Source organism: Schistocerca serialis, chromosome 6, assembly GCF_023864345.2.
Source record: "Schistocerca serialis cubense isolate TAMUIC-IGC-003099 chromosome 6, iqSchSeri2.2, whole genome shotgun sequence".
Classification (NCBI taxonomy): domain Eukaryota; kingdom Metazoa; phylum Arthropoda; class Insecta; order Orthoptera; family Acrididae; genus Schistocerca; species Schistocerca serialis.
This window is the reverse complement of record NC_064643.1, coordinates 637,043,854-637,062,298: the sequence shown is the minus strand read 5'-3', so window position 1 is coordinate 637,062,298 and position 18,445 is coordinate 637,043,854. Positions and strand designations below refer to the sequence as shown.

Sequence of the window (18,445 nt, the reverse complement as noted above, 5' to 3'; positions counted from 1 at the left end):
GTCAGTCAGTCAGTCAAGACATTGCCTTTTATATACACAGAATTACTGTAGTGATGTTGCTCAGTGTCAGATTTCAAATACAAGGTCCAGGGTTCAATACTCGATCACTCCAAAATTTTTTCCTATGAATTCTCACTCCTTTCATCTCTAGCAATAATTTGTTCATGTGGCAAATATCAAGCAAGTTAGGACTCCGTGTTAAACTGTAGTTTCCTCCTTTCTGGGTAAGAGGAATGCAAGGGCATACCAGTTCCCATAGGAACATGCCCAGTACCAGCACAGAGAGTTTTTCAATTAACTTGCAAGGTTGATGACCATTTTTATTGTAGTAAGATGAGACTCACTTGTTAACAACAATTAATAAATCTTGTCAATAAATTCCAAGATAATGTTTTTATTGTATGCTTTGTAATCTTTAATACTATCAGGAAATAAATGAGTATTCTTCGCAAGCTATTTGAGAACAACAAGTAATACCACCAAGAAAACAATCAGGACCACTTTTCTTCACATGAAAACACTGCAAACAGAAAACTGTTATTACAGTTTATTATAAAATATGTACAGAAATCACATTTTTTATGTGGGGCCCCTATTAACATAGGTTCCAAAGTTCTAGTTTTCAAGAAATGAAACATATTCTGTTAATTTGTACAGCTGATCTTCACTCGAACTAATATAGTTGAGCTCTTCCTTTGGTCGACAAGGATTGACCAAACGAGCAGACTCGTCCACCTGCCAGCCCTGTTCCAATGCTGCCTGTGCAGCCTGTTCAGCTGTCATCCCAACAAAGGCTGCCAGGTCGTCCAAACTGATAGAGGAGTATGCATGGGACACCAAGTGCACAGCCCTTTACGAACATTATCTGTGAAAAAAATGTTTAATGACAAATTTTGGTCACTTTTCAAATGAAAGAACATATGAGTCGAAAGAATAGATGTGAAAAACCACTGCCTACAACTGGCAATTAGAATGAAGACACACAAAACTCACCATGTAAAGCACGCATTATCTGAGATACATTCTCTGACCATTCTGAATTCAGAGCAGCATATACTCCTGGGAAATCTCGTTGCCACATTTTCTGCCCAACTTTCCATATCAGTGTCAGTTCTGCATTACTACCTTTTATGGGCTGTGGAATCCTCTTCCACAAATATTTTGCATTGCATCTGTAACATGAAATCAGCAGTGAAATATAGTAATGTCATTATAATTTTGTGTGTGTGTGTGTGTGTGTGTGTGTGTGTGTGTGTGTGTGTGTGTGTGTGTGTGGATGGGGGTGGGGACGAGGAGTTACGAACAGTTTAACAACACAGAAGCCCAGCACAGAAGCAGAAAATATAGATCTGTTACTCTAATTGTAGAACATGTATTTTCAAACTTAGAACTATTAACATTGAGAGACAATTGTTCATTAATTGAGAACAAACACTACATACAAAAGAATCTCTATTCTAACCTTAATTTGTGCACAGTTTTGATGAAGTATGTAGTCTCTTTTTAATCATAAGAGGGATTACAAATATACTCATATATGCTACAGACTGTATTCAGTAATGCACTTAAATTTCTTCCTAACAGTTCATAATGTTGCAAGAATGCAAGAAGAAGGTACTATTAGAACTGGTTGGAACAAGTGAAGATGAGCAACAGCTTCTACAGGATAATTAAACTGGATGAATAAAAATTCTAATCACCAAACGGTGGCAGAACAGACAGATAAAAGAAGTTTGTAATTAAGCAAGCTTTTGGAGTCAGTGGCTCCTTCTTCAGGCCAAAGGTTAAAAGGGAGGAAGAGGAGTGAAGGAAAAGGACTGAAGAGATCTAGGAAAAGGAGAAGATTTTGGAAAATCACCCAGAACTGTGGGTCAGGGGATACTTACCGCACAGGATGAGACGGAAAGACTGATTATTGGGGACTGCATCGGACGAGATTTGAAAACCTGCGAGCTTCAAGGTGGAAGACAGGGTAATATGCAGGCCAGAGATTACTGCTTAAACGTTATGCATGAGTTAACAAGAGTGAAAAGCTAAGTGAATTGTATGCTACAGAGGTGGGAAGGGGCGGGAGGGAGGGTGGGGGGGGGGGGGGGGGGGGGGGAGAAGTGGTAAGACAATGAAAGGCGTAGAAAACTAAAACAGAGTGAAGAAAAGACTAATTATTGTGAAGAAGTGATGAGACATAGAATGTTGCTGTTGTTGTTGTTGTTGTTGTTGTTGTGGTCTTCAGTCCTGAGACTGGTTTGATGCAGCTCTCCATGCTATTCTATCCTGTGCAAGCTTCTTCATCTCCCAGTACTTACTGCAACCTACATCCTTCTGAATCTGCTTAGTGTATTCATCTCTTGGTCTCCCTCTATAATTTTTACCCTCCACAGTTCCCTGCCATGCTAAATTTGTGATCCCTTGATGCCTCAGAACATGTCCTACCAACCGATCTCTTCTTCTCGTCAAGTTGTGCCACAAACTCCTCTTCTCCCCAATTATATTCAATACCTCCTCATTAGTTATATGATCTACCCATCTAATCTTCAGCATTCTTCTGTAGCACCACATTTCGAAAGCTTCTATTCTCTTCTTGCCCAAACTATTTATTGTCCATGTTTCACTTCCATACATGGCTACACTCCATACAAATACTTTCAGAAACGACTTCCTAACACTTAAATCTATACTCGATGTTAACAAATTTCTCTTCTTCAGAAATGCTTTCCTTGCCATTGCCAGTCTACATTTTATATCCTCTCTACTTTGACCATCATCAGTTATTTTGCTCCCCAAATAGCAAAACTCCTTTACTACTTTAAGTATCTCATTACCTAATCTAATTCCCTCAGCATCACCCAACTTAATTCAACTACATTCCATTATCCTCGTTTTGCTTTTGTTGATGTTCATCTTATATCCTCCTTTCAAAACACTGTCCATTCCATTCAGGTGCTCTTCCAAGTCCTTTGATGTCTCTGACAGAATTACAATGTCATCGGTGAACCTCAAAGTTTTTATTTCTTCTCCATGGATTTTAATACCTACTCCGAACTTTTCTTTTGTTTCCTTTACTGCTTGCTCAATATACAGATTGAATAACATCGGGGAGAGGCTACAGCCCTGTCTCACTCCCTTCCCAACCGCTGATTTCCTTCCATGCCCCTCGACTCTTATAACTGCCATATGCTTTCTGTACAAATTGTAAATAGCCTTTTGCTCCCTGTATTTTACCCCTGCCACCTTTAGAATTTGAAAGAGAGTATTCCAGTCAACATTGTCAAAAGCTTTCTCTACGTCTACAAATGCTAGAAACATAGGTTTGCCTTTCTTTAACCTATTTTCTAAGATAAGTCGTAGTGTCAGTACTGCCTAACGTGTTCCAACATTTCTCTGGAATCCAAACTGATCTTCTCTGAGATTGGCTTCTATCAGTTTTTCAATTCGTCTGTAAAGAATTCGCATTAGTATTTTGTAGCTGTGACTTATTTAACTGATAGTTCGGTAATTTTCACATCTGTCAACCCCTGCTTTCTTTGGGATTGGAATTATTATATTCTTCTTGAAGTCTGAGGGTATTTTGCCTGTCTTATACATCCTGCTCACCAGATGGTAGAGTTTTGTCAGGACTGGCTCTCCCAAGGCCGTCAGTAGTTCCAATGGACTGTTGTCTACTCCCGTGGCCTTGTTTCGACTTAGGGCTTTCAGTGCTCTGTCAAACTCTTCACGCAGTATCATCTCTCCCATTTCATGTAGATGTAGATCTTCATCCACATCCTCTTCCATTTCCATAATATTGTCCTCAAGTACATCACCTTTGTATAGACCCTCTATATACTCCTTCCACCTTTCTGCTTTCCCTTTTTTGCTTAGAACTGGGTTTCCATCTGAGCTCTTGATGTTCATGCAAGTGGCTCTCTTTTCTGCAAAGGTCTCTTTAATTCTCCTGTAGGCAGTATCTATCTTACCTCTAGTGAGACAAGCCTCTACATCCTTACATTTGTCCTCTAGCCATCCATGCTTAGCCATTTTGCACTTCCTGTCGATCTCATTTTTGAGATGTTTGTATTCCTTTTTTCCTGCTTCATTTACTGTGTTTTTATATTTTCTCCTTTTATCAATTAAATTCAGCATCTCTTCTGTTACCCAAGGATTTCTACCAGCCCTCATCTTTTTACCTACTTGATCCTCTGCTGCCTTCACTTCTTCATCCCTCAGAGCTACCTATTCTTCTTCTACTGTATTTCTTTCCCCCATTCTTGTCAATTGTTCCCTTATGCTCTCCCTGAAACTCCGCAACCTCTGGTTTTGTCAGTTTATCCAGGTACCATCTCCTTAAATTCCCACCTTTTAGCAATTTCTTCAATTTTAATCTACAGTTCATAACCAATAGATTGTGGTCAGAGTCCACATCTGCCCCTGGAAATGTCTTATAATTTAATACCTGGTTCCTAAATCTCTGTCTTACCATTATATAATCTATCTGATACCTTCTAGTATCTCGAGGATTCTTTCATGTGTACAACAACCTTCTTTTATGATTCTTGAACCAAGTGTTAGCTATGATTAAGTTATGCTCTGAGCAAAATTCTACCAGACGGCTCCCTCTTTCATTTCTTACCCCCAATCCATATTCACCTACTATGTTTCCTTCTCTCCCTTTTCCTACTGTCGAATTCCAGTCACCCGCGACTTAAATTTTCGTCTCCCTTCACAACATGAATAATTTCTTTTATCTCATCATACATTTCATCAATTTCTTCATCATCTGCAGAACTAGTTGGCATATAAACTTGTACTACTGTAGTAGGCATGGGCTTCGTGTCTATCTTGGCCACAATAATGCGTTTACTATGCTGTTTGTAGTAGCTTACCCGCACTAATATTTTTTTATTCATTATTAAACCTACTCCTGCATTACCCCTATTTGATTTTGTATTTATAACCCTGTATTCACCTGACCAAAAGTCTTGTTCCTCCTGCCACCGAACTTCACTAATTCCCACTATATCTAACTTTAACCTATCCATTTCCCTTTTTAAATTTTCTAACCTACCTGCCCGATTAAGGGATCTGACATTCCACGCTCCGATCTGTAGAATGCCAGTTTTCTTTCTCCTGATAACGACGTCCTCTTGAGTAGTCCCCGCCCGGAGATCCGAATGGGGGACTATTTTACCTCCAGAGTATTTTACCCAAGAAGACGCCATCATCATTTAACCATACCGTAAAGCTGCATGCCCTTGGGAAAAATTACGGCTGTAGTTTCCCCTTGCTTTCAGCCGTTCGCAGTACCAGCACAGCAAGGCTGTTTTGGTTAGTGTTACAAGGCCATATCAGTCAATCATCCAGACTGTTGCCCCTGCAACTACTGAAAAGGCTGCTGCCCCTCTTCAGGAACCACACACTTATCTGGCCTCTCAACAGATACCCCTCCCTTGTGGTTGCACCTACGGTACGGCCATCTGTATCGCTGAGGCTTGCAAGCCCCATGAACCATGGACCTTGCCACTGAGACAGAAGAAATTAACGTAAATTAGAGCCAGGTGGGTGGCGAGAACCAAGGACATGTTGTAGTGCTAGTTCCCACCTGCGGAGTTCTGAGAAACTGGTGTCTGGGGGAAGAATCCAGATGGCGCGTATGGCAAACAGGCACCGAGGTTACAATTGTCATGTCATAGAGCATGCTCTCCAACAGAATATTGCGTGTTGCCAGTATACACCCTCTGCTTATGCCCGTTGGCATAATTACGACCAAATTATCAATTGGGACGAATGGGCATAGGCAGAGGGTGTATACTAGCAACACCAATATTCTGTTGTAGAGCATGCCCTACGACATGACAATCAAATGACAATTGTGACTTGTTTCACCATGACAATCGTGACCTGTTTCACCACACGCACCATCTGGATTCTTCCCCCAGACACCAGTTTCTCAGAACTCTACATGTGGAACTAGCACTACAACATGTCCTTGGTTCACATTTCCCACCTCGCCTTAATTTATATTAATTTCTACTGTCTCAGCATTTCTTCACAGTAACTACTCTTTTCTTCACTCCATTTTAGTATTCTACATCTTTCATTGTCTTACATGTCTATTTTTCACCACCTTCTCCCACTTCTGTTGCGTACAATGCACTTCTCACTCTCATGAACTCGTGCACAATGTTTTAGTAGTAATCTCACATAGTTTTTGTTCTAAACGATGATACGTATCTACTGTGGTGTTACATACCACTCTGAAAGAGTGGTGTGCAGCCCTACATATACCATGCCGACAAATGATACATGTAGGGAAAAGGGGGGAGAATTAAGATAAAGCAAATTATTTTATAGGAAAGCCCACCTTCTGTGCAGATTTATTATTGATTTTCATGTGGAAAATTTTCAACCCACGGGATTACACATCTCCAAGATGGGACAGCTATCATAGTTACTCTGTGAGGAAGTATAGAGCTATGTATACACTTCGTGGAACACTATCCCACATTGGAGTAGTGTAATGTTCCAGGAGCAAAAGAAACAAACAAAACAACGACTGCATTCTTTGCAGAACCAAATGAGTTGATTTGTTATTTTGATCAGTCATTCTGAACTGTCAAGTCTCACCTTATTTCTGATTCTGTTGAACTTGTTCTTAACTTTGAGATGAAGATTAAAGTACAGGACTTTTAAAAAGATTAATATATTTTTTAAGGAACACCGGTTACCTCTGTAAACAGAAAAATACTGGTCTACCAAGGGTACCACATGCAACCATGGAGAGGGTAAGACAAAGTATTGTATGCAGGCCATATCAAATCTCAAGGAATATCAAAAACATCAAATATCCAAGAATTTCATCTTCCAACAAGATGGGGCACATCTTCATAGAAGCACTGATGTTTGTCACTACCTAAATGACAAACTACCACATCGCTATCGCTGGACTGGACAGAGCAGTGAACATGATGTGGCTCTGTTCTTTTGCCCCCCCCCCCCCCCCCAACTGCCTAATACCTCATGACTTTTTCCTTTGAGCTGTGGAACAAACTTGACTACTGTTTGCATGTTGTTGTACGACCAGAGGAACTTTGTGATTTCATGTTTCCATTGATGCAACAGTCATATTTGTACCTGTTATACTCTGCAAAATATAGAACTGTGAAAACAAACGAATCATTTACAGTAACCATTTATTTGCTATAGGAAAATTACTGTATTTGTTCTGAACAATACACGACACGTATTTATGAAAAGTGTCAACACATTTATTCAAGAAAAGCACTACTTGTTCTATGATATTTTCTTCCACCGTATACTGCATAATCAAGTGAAGAAGACAAACTGTTCCATCCACTGTCAACTAAGCAACTGAAGACAAGCACAATAATACGTAGTGTTCATTGCTCAAGAGAAACTGCAACTTCGAAATACAACAAGAACAATATATTCTAATCATAACGTCAGGATGCAAAGCAAAATATCATCAGAAGAGGTCAGAAATTGAGACAGTGCTAAGAATAACCAGGAACTGAAATTGTTTAAGAAGAATAATATATTCTGAGCAAGGACTTATTGGAAAATAGTGCATTCAGAATAGGTATGATGCTCTCGTTTTAGGCAGATACTTTATATCAACAAAAAGTTGTAATTTAAGAATACGTTAAGGATGAAGTTTTCTCAAAGAGACGTTTCTCTCTCTTTTTTAAAAAAAAGAGAAGTTATCTTATACTCCAGTGCTCTTGACAATTAAATAGCTGAGAAGAATACATGATAATTAGTTTTAAACACACACACACACACACACACACACACACACAGAGAGAGAGAGAGAGAGAGAGAGAGAGAGAAGAGAGAGAGAGAGAGAGAGAGAGAGAGAAAGGGGGGGGGGGGGGACAATGGGTTTCCAGAATTCTTTTTTACTATGTTCAGTTAAGATAGTGCATCTACTTAAAAATCTTGGTCCACCATGGCACCAGCCGGTAACAGAGTGGGCTTGTGAAAATGGGGATAGCAGTTCATGACAGAGTGACCCGAGCTGACAGCAGAGGTATACAACTGCCAGCTGGCTCTTTAAAGAGTTGTCACAGTTGGCGACAAGGAAGTGATAGGCTCACTGGAAAGTAGTCACCAACACAACCATCATCATGCAATGACCATTGTAGCAAAGCTCCAAATTGAGGGAAGAGACTGTAAGGTTGACAGCTGAAAAGATGCTGTGGGCAGCTCTAACATGCTGTTAGGGGGACACAGTGAGGGGGGACAGGTCAAGACTGGAAGGAAGTGGGTCAATCTGTAGGCCCTTACCAAACGGAGCAGCACTTCCCCAATGGGAATAGTGTGCATCGAAATCCCTAAGAAGTAGAAAAAGGGGAGAGGGGGCAACTGTTGGATTAAGGTAGTTATCTGAAGACAGTGAATAGTCCTTCTTAGAGATGGATCAATGTTACAAATGGCAATCACTGGGGTCATCTGCAGTCACACTGCTGTTGCTACCAATGTGATATGGGAGGAATCCACTCGCTGATGACATCTGTGCAAACCAGCTTAAAGACCTCTCCAGATGCTCTTTCGGGGCCAATATTGTTCTGACAGAGTGCATGGTAAACTCAAAAGAGCTGGAGAATGGTCATCACTGAACTGTGTGTCTTAGAGAGCAACATACATTGCAGAGCAAGAGGAAATTAGTAGTTGTTCTCGCAGATGACTGCAGTCCTCTGCCAAGAGTAGTAGTTTTTCTCTTTCACAAGTTTTGGTGGTCCAGAATCTTGCGAGGACTTATTCGATGTGGGTGTAGGAACAAATGAAGAGACAGCAGTCCTGGTTCTAAGGGCCATGGCTCCTTTAGCCACTGATTGGTGTTGGGTTGCTGATCTGTGGAGGTCTGGGGATACCATTCACAACAGGGAGCCCTGTCACCTGTAGATGTCTGAATAGGGTGTTGCTTCTCCAGCTGCGTTGGAGAACCATGAGAAGAGACGGCTTATTACACCTATGATCAAGTTTGTTTGCCGAACTACCAGAGATCAACATTATGGGAGTAAATACTCCAGGCACTGTAGTGGCATTAGTTGATATCACAGACACTGGATACAAACCATCATATTTTTTCCAAGCTTCAAATTGTAAGAAGTGATTTACGGCCTTCAGTTTTGGATTTTGCTTTCCTTTATTAGGGCAGCCTTTGAGGTCGGGGAGGGTAGCCGCCCCCACAACTGACACAGGCAAGTGATAGTGCACATGGTGGATTTTCGTGACATGGCTGGCCACAGTCTCCACAGACTGTGTTGTGCGTGCATCAGGAAGACATACAGCTGGAGTGCTGGCATTTAAAGTGTCACATCAAGAGTGGGAAATACAGCTCAACATCACAGCACTAAAAAATTATTTTTTACCTTCTCTAGAAGCAAATCCCTCTCAAAAGCAAGGAAGAATGCACTGGTGTCAACCCTGTTGTCTGGTGGGTATTGGTATACACATACACAACTATTCCTGTAGTTCTGCATCCACCTGCAGTGTTAGGTCCCAGTGAAAAATTAATCCCTTTATCATGTTTAGGTTCTTATGGGGTGCTATGGTAACAGTTACATCACCAATGTGTTAAGACAGTAGCTCTTGGGACGTGGAAGATTTTGCCATCTTAATTACGATGGAACCACTGCATAATTTACTAAGGGAAGAGAGAGCACCCAATATGTTTTCAGTGTTCTCCACAAAGAACACTGGCTTAGTAGAGAGAAAGGACTCTCCATTTTTTCGCATACAAACCAGGAACTGAGGCAAGTAAGTGCCTGATAGTTGCCTGGTTTTATTTTCCTCTGATGATGTGGCCAAGTAGAGAAAGTTCCTAGAACAATATGCACTGAATTGTAGTTTGTCTGAAGAGACTGCTGGAGCCTCACAGCCATTGGCTGATAATTTTGACACTAAATATCTCCTATGACAACACAAACTTTGTACGAAGGCTCTCCTCACTGGTGCCAGCCAACCAGAGCAAAGGCCACTTGGCATGATGGCCAGTGTTCCAAGTCCTGCTGCCTGGTGCCCCAAAATAGATGGGCATCTACTCCTCAGCCTGTGCAGAGAGGTGACAGCTCGGGCATCAATAGTGCAATTGTTAGTTGGTCAGGGGACTACCACCATACAGGTATCACATGACACCCCATATGGACTGGCTACCACACTGGGTATTGAGTGACTTCTCCACATGTCCCACAGATCCCTTAAAGGCATTTTGAAAAGAAGGAGGTCAAAGCCAGATGTGTGAACCAGACATAAGTTAAATGAAATATGTGGCATAAAATAAAGCGAACAAAGTGGGAAACACCACACTCAACACCTTAAGAGCGAGGTACTTCATCAGTGGGCAATCTGTCCTAGATAATAACTATGACAAAAGGTATAGTCAGACAGCAAAACTGCAGCACAGAAAAGGAAGAAGTGCTGCAATGACTTGGGGTTCAATGCCCACCATGCACGAACTCATAAAAGAGTGCCCCAGGATGAGGGGGATCCCACCTATAGTAAGGTCAAGAGCAAAAAAAGACCTCTCATCCTGCAGTCTGAGTGACACACCTCGGTTTCTGACCTACGTACTTCAACCTATCCTGCCCTGTGATATGAGGAAGGATCTGAATTCCAAAAGCTAATGATGCAATAATATGTATTTGTCTATTAACTAAGGTGGAAAAGCAGCTGATATTTAGCAAATCAACAATAAATGTCATTCATCTCAAGAAAATGCATTTGGCTTGAGTAGCAGCCTGAGTTCAGTTCATGAAGTTAATGTGGACCGTTATGACCTATAGTTTATAAGTTACACCATTTGTTCCAATGTTCGCCTTACTCATTAATAAATGGTGAAATAAATGTAATTGTACTATTTATCACAGTGTTTTTTATTAAATGTATGAACAATTAAACACCAATGATAAAGGTAGACCTAATGCATTTTATTATGTCAAACCCACAATTAAAAAAGGGACAGCAAATTGTTTTAAAAACTTAAAATAGTCTCGTAGATCTTTTTCTCTTCTAGCAAAACTGTTTTTAGTTTCAGAAATGGATGCAATAAACCATAAACATTATTTAGTGGAAAATTGACTTAAATTTTTCTGGGGTTTTGACTATTTAAGATTTTTCACAGGCATTATCCATATTTTCTTAAAATGCAACATAAACCAGTTCTACATCTCAAATTAAATTAAAAAAAATTTTGCCTGGTGGTCTCAACTGCAGAGTACTTTTTGTGACTGAACAGCAGTAAACTAAAGGTAATAAGGCCACAGTAAAACAAGATTTATTGTTGCATGTTTTGTGCTGTGGTTGCTGTTTTGTTTATTCACAGATAATCAAAGTAGCACAAAATATTTAAGATTTTTGTGGCCACTTGATGATGTATTGCCTGTTGGCTTTTGTCTTAGCATCTTTGGTTGACATTTATTTAAAGATTTTTCTGAGGCTTCTTCAGCATGTGTGGCTGGCACTGTCCAAGAATCACCCTCTGGTACACTACCAGCAATGGAAAGCAAATCTTCGAAATGGCAGTCATTCCAGCTGGCAAAATGTCAGAAAAATCATTAAACGAACATTGGCCAAATATCCTAAGACAAAAGCCAACAGTCAATGTGTCAATTAAGATAATGTCAATATCCGAGGGTACAACTTCTGAAAGTATAACCGAGAATTACGTAAAATTTACAATTTCCTTAGGAACTGCTAATACAAAAATGCATGATCAGTAAAACTGACAGTGAAAAGAGACGAGTCTGAATATTAATCCAGTTATCCAGCTAGTTAAGAAATTGTTATTCTGTAAGTTCTGTTTGGCATAAATGTATGAATGTGGTTTGGAAATTTCTTGTAATGAAAGTCCAGCACCATAATAGGCTGAAATGGACTTACAGTCTACCAGGCTCTTCTGCTGCATGCTGCAGTTGACAACTTGTTTCTGTCAGTTGTAGCGAATCAGGTGACAGTATAAAATAGCCAATGACAATCGTTGAATCCAACAATTTCTTTCAGTGGAATATACAAATTTATTTGTGTTTGACGAGAAGACTGGGAACAAAACTAGATGTGCTTACGGACTGACCAGTAAAGTAGCCCGAAGCCTAGGCTGGGTTAGGCTGGAATGTGACAATTTGGTTTAGATCTGGTGAAGCCAACTAATCTCAACACGAAAATACAACTGATGTTAGAGACAGATATGAAGGATTGCCTGAGATATAAGTGTATCATTGCAATAGCCTATGTGCATATTTTATTTCCATTTTGGCAAAATTTAAAGAGATGTGAATATAATAGAGGGAAACATTCCACGTGGGAAAAATTATATATAAAAACAAAGATGAGGTGACTTACCGAACGAAAGCGCTGACAGGTCGATAGACACACAAACAAACACAAACATACACACAAAATCCTAGCTTTCGCAACAAACTGTTGCCTCATCAGGAAAGAGGGAAGGAGAGGGGAAGACGAAAGGAAGTGGGTTTTAAGGGAGAGGGTAAGGAGTCATTCCAATCCCGGGAGCGGAAAGACTTACCTTAGGGGGAAAAAAGGACGGGTATACACTCGCGCACACACACACACATATCCATCCACACATATACAGACACAAGCAGACATATTTAAAGACAAAGAGTTTGGGCAGAGATGTCAGTCGAGGCGGAAGTGCAGAGGCAAAGAAGTTGTTGAAAGACAGGTGAGGTATGAGTGGCGGCAACTTGAAATTAGCGGAGATTGAGGCCTGGCGGATGACGAGAAGAGAGGATATACTGAAGGGCAAGTTCCCATCTCCGGAGTTCGGATAGGTTGGTGTTGGTGGGAAGTATCCAGATAACCCGGACGGTGTAACACTGTGCCAAGATGTGCTGGCTGTGCACCAAGGCATGTTTAGCCACAGGGTGATCCTCATTACCAACAAACACTGTCTGCCTGTGTCCATTCATGTGAATGGACAGTTTGTTGCTGGTCATTCCCACATAGAATGCGTCACAGTGTAGGCAGGTCAGTTGGTAAATCACGTGGGTGCTTTCACACGTGGCTCTGCCTTTGATCGTGTACACCTTCCGGGTTACAGGACTGGAGTAGGTGGAGGTGGGAGGGTGCATGGGACAGGTTTTGCATCGGGGGCGGTTACAAGGATAGGAGCCAGAGGGTAGGGAAGGTGGTTTGGGGATTTCATAGGGATGAACTAACAGGTTACGAAGGTTAGGTGGACGGCGGAAAGACACTCTTGGCGGAGTGGGGAGGATTTCATGAAGGATGGATCTCATTTCAGGGCAGGATTTGAGGAAGTCATATCCCTGCTGGAGAGCCACATTCAGAGTCTGGTCCAGTCCCGGAAAGTATCCTGTCACAAGTGGGGTACTTTTGTGGTTCTTCTGTGGGGGATTCTGGGTTTGAGGGGATGAGGAAGTGGCTCTGGTTATTTGCTTCTGTACCAGGTCGGGAGGGTAGTTGCGGGATGCGAAAGCTGTTGTCAGGTTGTTGGTGTAATGATTCAGGGATTCCGGACTGGAGCAGATTCGTTTGCCACGAAGACCTAGGCTGTAGGGAAGGGACCGTTTGATGTGGAATGGGTGGCAGCTGTCATAATGGAGGTACTGTTGCTTGTCGGTGGGTTTGATGTGGACGGATGTGTGAAGTTGGCCATTGGACAGGTGGAGGTCAACGTCAAGGAAAGTGGCATGGGATTTGGAGTAGGACCAGGTGAATCTGATGGAACCAAAGGAGTTGAGGTTGGAGAGGAAATTCTGGAGTTCTTCTTCACTGTGAGTCCAGATCATGAAGATGTCATCAATAAATCTGTACCAAACTTTGGGTTGGCAGGCTTGGGTAACCAAGAAGGCTTCCTCTAAGCGACCCATGAATAGGTTGGCGTACAAGGGGGCCATCCTGGTACCCATGGCCGTTCCCTTTAATTGTTGGTATGTCTGGCCTTCAAAAGTGAAGAAGTTGTGGGTCAGGATGAGGCTAACTAAGGTAATGAGGAAAAAGGTTTTAGGTAGGGTGGCAGGTGATCGGCGAGAAAGGAAATGCTCCATCGCAGCGAGGCCCTGGACGTGCGGAATATTTGTGTATAAGGACGTGGCATCAATGGTTTCCGCTCCCGGGATTGGAATGACTCCTTACCCTCTCCCTTAAAACCCACATCCTTTCGTCTTCCCCTCTCCTTCCCTCTTTCCTGATGAGGCAACAGTTTGTTGCGAAAGCTTGAACTTTGTGTGTATGTTTGTGTTTGTTTGTGTGTCTATCGACCTGCCAGCGCTTTCGTTCGGTAAGTCACCTCATCTTTGTTTTTATATATAATTTAAAGAGATGTGGTCATATTCTAAACCTAACAGAATAAAATATCAACTAACTTTATTCACAACTATAGGGAATTATGAAAGAGCATTCTGATTGGCTACGGACAACCAACTCATGAATTATTGTGTTACCTTCTCAGCATTCAATATATCAACTGTTACTAACATCAGCATGCAACAGAAAAGCCACGGTCCACAGTAAGTTGACTTTTACCCCATAATACACAAACTATTACCTATATTAAGACATGGACCACAAGGACCAACAGTTACTGAATTGAATATGAAGGTAACAGAAGTAAAGTCTCCATTTTTTCGAACAGGTAACAAAAACAGATTTAACAGGGACTGAGGATATCCCACAACAGCTAGGATCATAAGGGAAGGTCGCTGGAGACCCATGAACTTAAAGAGTTACAAGCATAACAGAAGGGCACACTACGGGACCACGTAAAGTTTACTTTGACCAAAATGTCCAAGGGAAGTGATTAAGAAGATGGCCTCATGACAGCAGGGATAAGCAGATCCTCACAGAGCTAAAATTAAAGTTGTCAGCTGGCATAATATAACTGCAACAGTCGCAGAAGGACGACAAAAGATTGATCAAGCTTATGTACAACTGCATCCACCCTACAGAGGTGGAATAATAATAATAATAATAATAATAATAATAATAATAATAATACCAAGCAACAAACCTAGGAACCAACACAACTGGATACCGATCACAAGTATACACAACATTTATTACCAGATACCCAGAATTAAAACTTTTAACAGAACAACGACTAGCTGATCAGATCTGTGTAATAATCAAAAATAACAGAATACCCCAGTCAGAATTATAAAACATCAAACAACAAGTACAACAGATACTGGAACAAAATAATGTGCAATCAGAAGAAGAAGAAGAAGAAGAAAAAAATACAGTAATGGACTCAAACATCACAGAGCAAACAAACAAAGAACAACACGCATCAATTAAACAATCAGAGGAAAACGAAATCTTAAGACAGCCACCAGAACAAGCACAAATAGAACACGAAGTGACACACATGTTAGATATAGAAGAAAAATTTCAGCTGACATATATAGAATACAAAGACACAAATACAGACATTAGACCATTCTTGCATAGACCGCCAAATAACCCACAAGTCGAAACAACAATAAAAACTATCAACACAATCATACACAACAAAATAAATGAAGACACAACTATGGAAGAGTTACAACTACTTGTTTATATAGGAGCACTCACTACGCTAAATATACACACTAGGCAGAGATCAGAACCAACCAACACACAGAAGAAACCCACAAAACCAGCATGGCAACACAGGCTACAGATCAGAATAGCAAAACTGAGAAAAGACATCGGACAGTTAACACAATTTATAAGAAATAAAATGTCAGAAAAAAAAGAAAAAGGTTAGGTAAAATCTCACAACAAGGAGCGATAGAGCAATTAAATGAAAAGAAGCAGAAATTACAAGCATTGGCCGAACGACTTAGAAGATACAAAAAAAGTGAAAATAGAAGGAAACAACATACACAGACACCTCTGTGTATGTGCGGATGGATATGTGTGTGCGTGTGCGAGTGTATACCTGTCCTTTTTTTCCATAAGGAAAGTCTTTCCGCTCCCGGGATTGAAATGACTCCTTACCCTCTCCCTTAAAACCCACATCCTTTCGTCTTTCCCTCTCCTTCCCTCTTTCCTGATGAAGCAACCGTTTGTTGCGAAAGCTTGAATTTTGTGTGTATGTTTGAGTTTGTTTGTGTGTCTATCGACCTGCCAGCACTTTCGTTTGGTAAGTCACATCATCTTTGTTTTTAGATATAAATTATTTAACAGTTACATTGCAGACCCATACACATTCCCTGATACACTTACACATGGAATAAGTTATCTGAAACCTAAAGATCGAGCAGACACAGCAAACCCAGCTAAATATCGCCCCATAACATGCCTACCAACAATATACAAAATATTAACTTCAGTCATTACACAGAAATTAATGGCACATACAACACAGAACAAAATTATAAATGAAGAACAAAAAGGCTGCTGCAAAGGAGCACGAGGGTGTAAAGAGCAACTGATAATAGATGCAGAGGTGACATATCAAGCTAAAACTGAACAAAGGTCGCTACACTACGCACACATTGATTACCAAAAAGTTTTTGATAGTGTACCCCACTCATGGTTACTACAAATATTGGAAATATACAAAGTAGATCCTAAATTGATACAGTTCCTAAACATAGTAATGAAAAATTGGAAAACCACACTTAATATCCAAACTAATTCAAATAATATCACATCACAGCCAATACAGATTAAGCGTGGAATACACCAAGGAGACTCATTAAGTCCTTTCTGGTTCTGTCTTGCACTGAACCCACTATCCAACATGTTAAATAATACAAATTAAGGATACATATATCTAAAAACAAAGATGATGTGACTTACCGAACGTAAGCGCTGGCAGGTCGATAGACACACAAACAAACACAAACATACACACAAAATTCTAGCTTTCGCAACAAACGGTTGCTTCGTCAGGAAAGGGGGAAGGAGAGGGAAAGACGAAAGGAAGTGGGTTTTAAGGGAGAGGGTAAGGAGTCATTCCAATCCCGGGAGCGGAAAGACTTACCTTAGGGGGAAAAAAGGACGGGTATACACTCGCACACACACACACATATCCATCCACACATATACAGACACAAGCAGACATATTTAAAGACAAAGAGTTTGGGCAGAGATGTCAGTCGAGGCGGAAGTGCAGAGGCAGAGATGATGTTGAATGACAGGTGAGGTATGAGTGGCGGCAACTTGAAATTAGCGGAGATTGAGGCCTGGTGGGTAACGGGAAGAGAGGATATATTGAAGAGCAAGTTCCCATCTCCGGAGTTCGGATAGGTTGGTGTTGGTGGGAAGTATCCAGATAACCCAGACGGTGTAACACTGTGCCAAGATGTGCTGGCCGTGCACCAAGGCATGTTTAGCCACAGGGTGATCCTCATTACCAACAAACACTGTCTGCCTGTGTCCATTCATGCGAATGGACAGTTTGTTGCTGGTCATTCCCACATAGAATGCGTCACAGTGTAGGCAGGTCAGTTGGTAAATCACATGGGTGCTTTCACATGTGGCTTTGCCTTTGATCGTGTACACCTTACGGGTTACAGGACTAGAGTAGATGGTGGTGGGAGGGTGCATGGGACAGGTTTTACACCAGGGGCGGTTACAAGGATAGGAGCCAGAGGGTAGGGAAGGTGGTTTGGGGATTTCATAGGGATGAACTAACAGGTTACGAAGGTTAGGTGGACGGCGGAAAGACACTCTTGGTGGAGTGGGGAGGATTTCATGAAGGATGGATCTCATTTCAGGGCAGGATTTGAGGAATTCGTATCCCTGCTGGAGAGCCACATTCAGAGTGTGGTCCAGTCCCGGAAAGTATCCTGTCACAAGTGGGGCACTTTTGTGGTTCTTCTGTGGGGGATTCTGGGTTTGAGGGGATAAGGAAGTGCCTCTGGTTATTTGCTTCTGTACCAGGTCGGGAGGGTAGTTGTGGGATGCAAAAGCTGTTGTCAGGTTGTACGTGTAATGGTTCAGAGATTCCGGACTGGAGCAGATTCGTGTGCCACGAAGACCTAGGCTGTAGGGAAGGGACCGTTTGATGTGGAATGGGTGGCAGCTGTCATAATGGAGGTACTGTTGCTTGTTGGTGGGTTTGATGTGGACAGACGTGTGAAGCTGGCCATTGGACAGGTGGAGGTCAACGTCAAGGAAAGTGGCATGGGATTTGGAGTAGGACCAGGTGAATCTGATGGAACCAAAGGAGTTGAGGTTGGAGAGGAAATTCTGGAGTTGTTCTTCACTGTGAGTCCAGATCATGAAGATGTCATCAATAAATCTGTGCCAAACTTTGGTTTGGCAGGCCTGGGTAACCAAGAAGGCTTCCTCTAAGCGACCCATGAATAGGTTGGTGTACGAGGGGGCCATCCTGGTACCCATGGGTGTTCCCTTTAATTGTTGGTATGTCTGGCCTTCAAAAGTGAAGAAGTTGTGCGTCAGGATGAAGCTGGCTAAGGTGATGAGGAAAGAGGTTTTAGGTAGGGTGGCAGGTGATCGGCGTGAAAGGAAG

General features: G+C 41.5%; 1 protein-coding gene across 1 annotated transcript in view; it reads right to left on the bottom strand.

The window, feature by feature from the left end:
- Nucleotides 1-532: 532 nt before the first annotated feature.
- The window catches only part of LOC126483930 (COP9 signalosome complex subunit 8), a 28,550-nt gene continuing 10,637 nt past the window's right edge, over nucleotides 533-18,445 (bottom strand). The window contains 3 exon segments of the mRNA XM_050107207.1: nucleotides 533-854; nucleotides 857-865; nucleotides 994-1,172. Of these exon segments, the coding sequence (XP_049963164.1) occupies nucleotides 616-854; nucleotides 857-865; nucleotides 994-1,172 (427 nt within the window). The 3' untranslated portion in view covers nucleotides 533-615.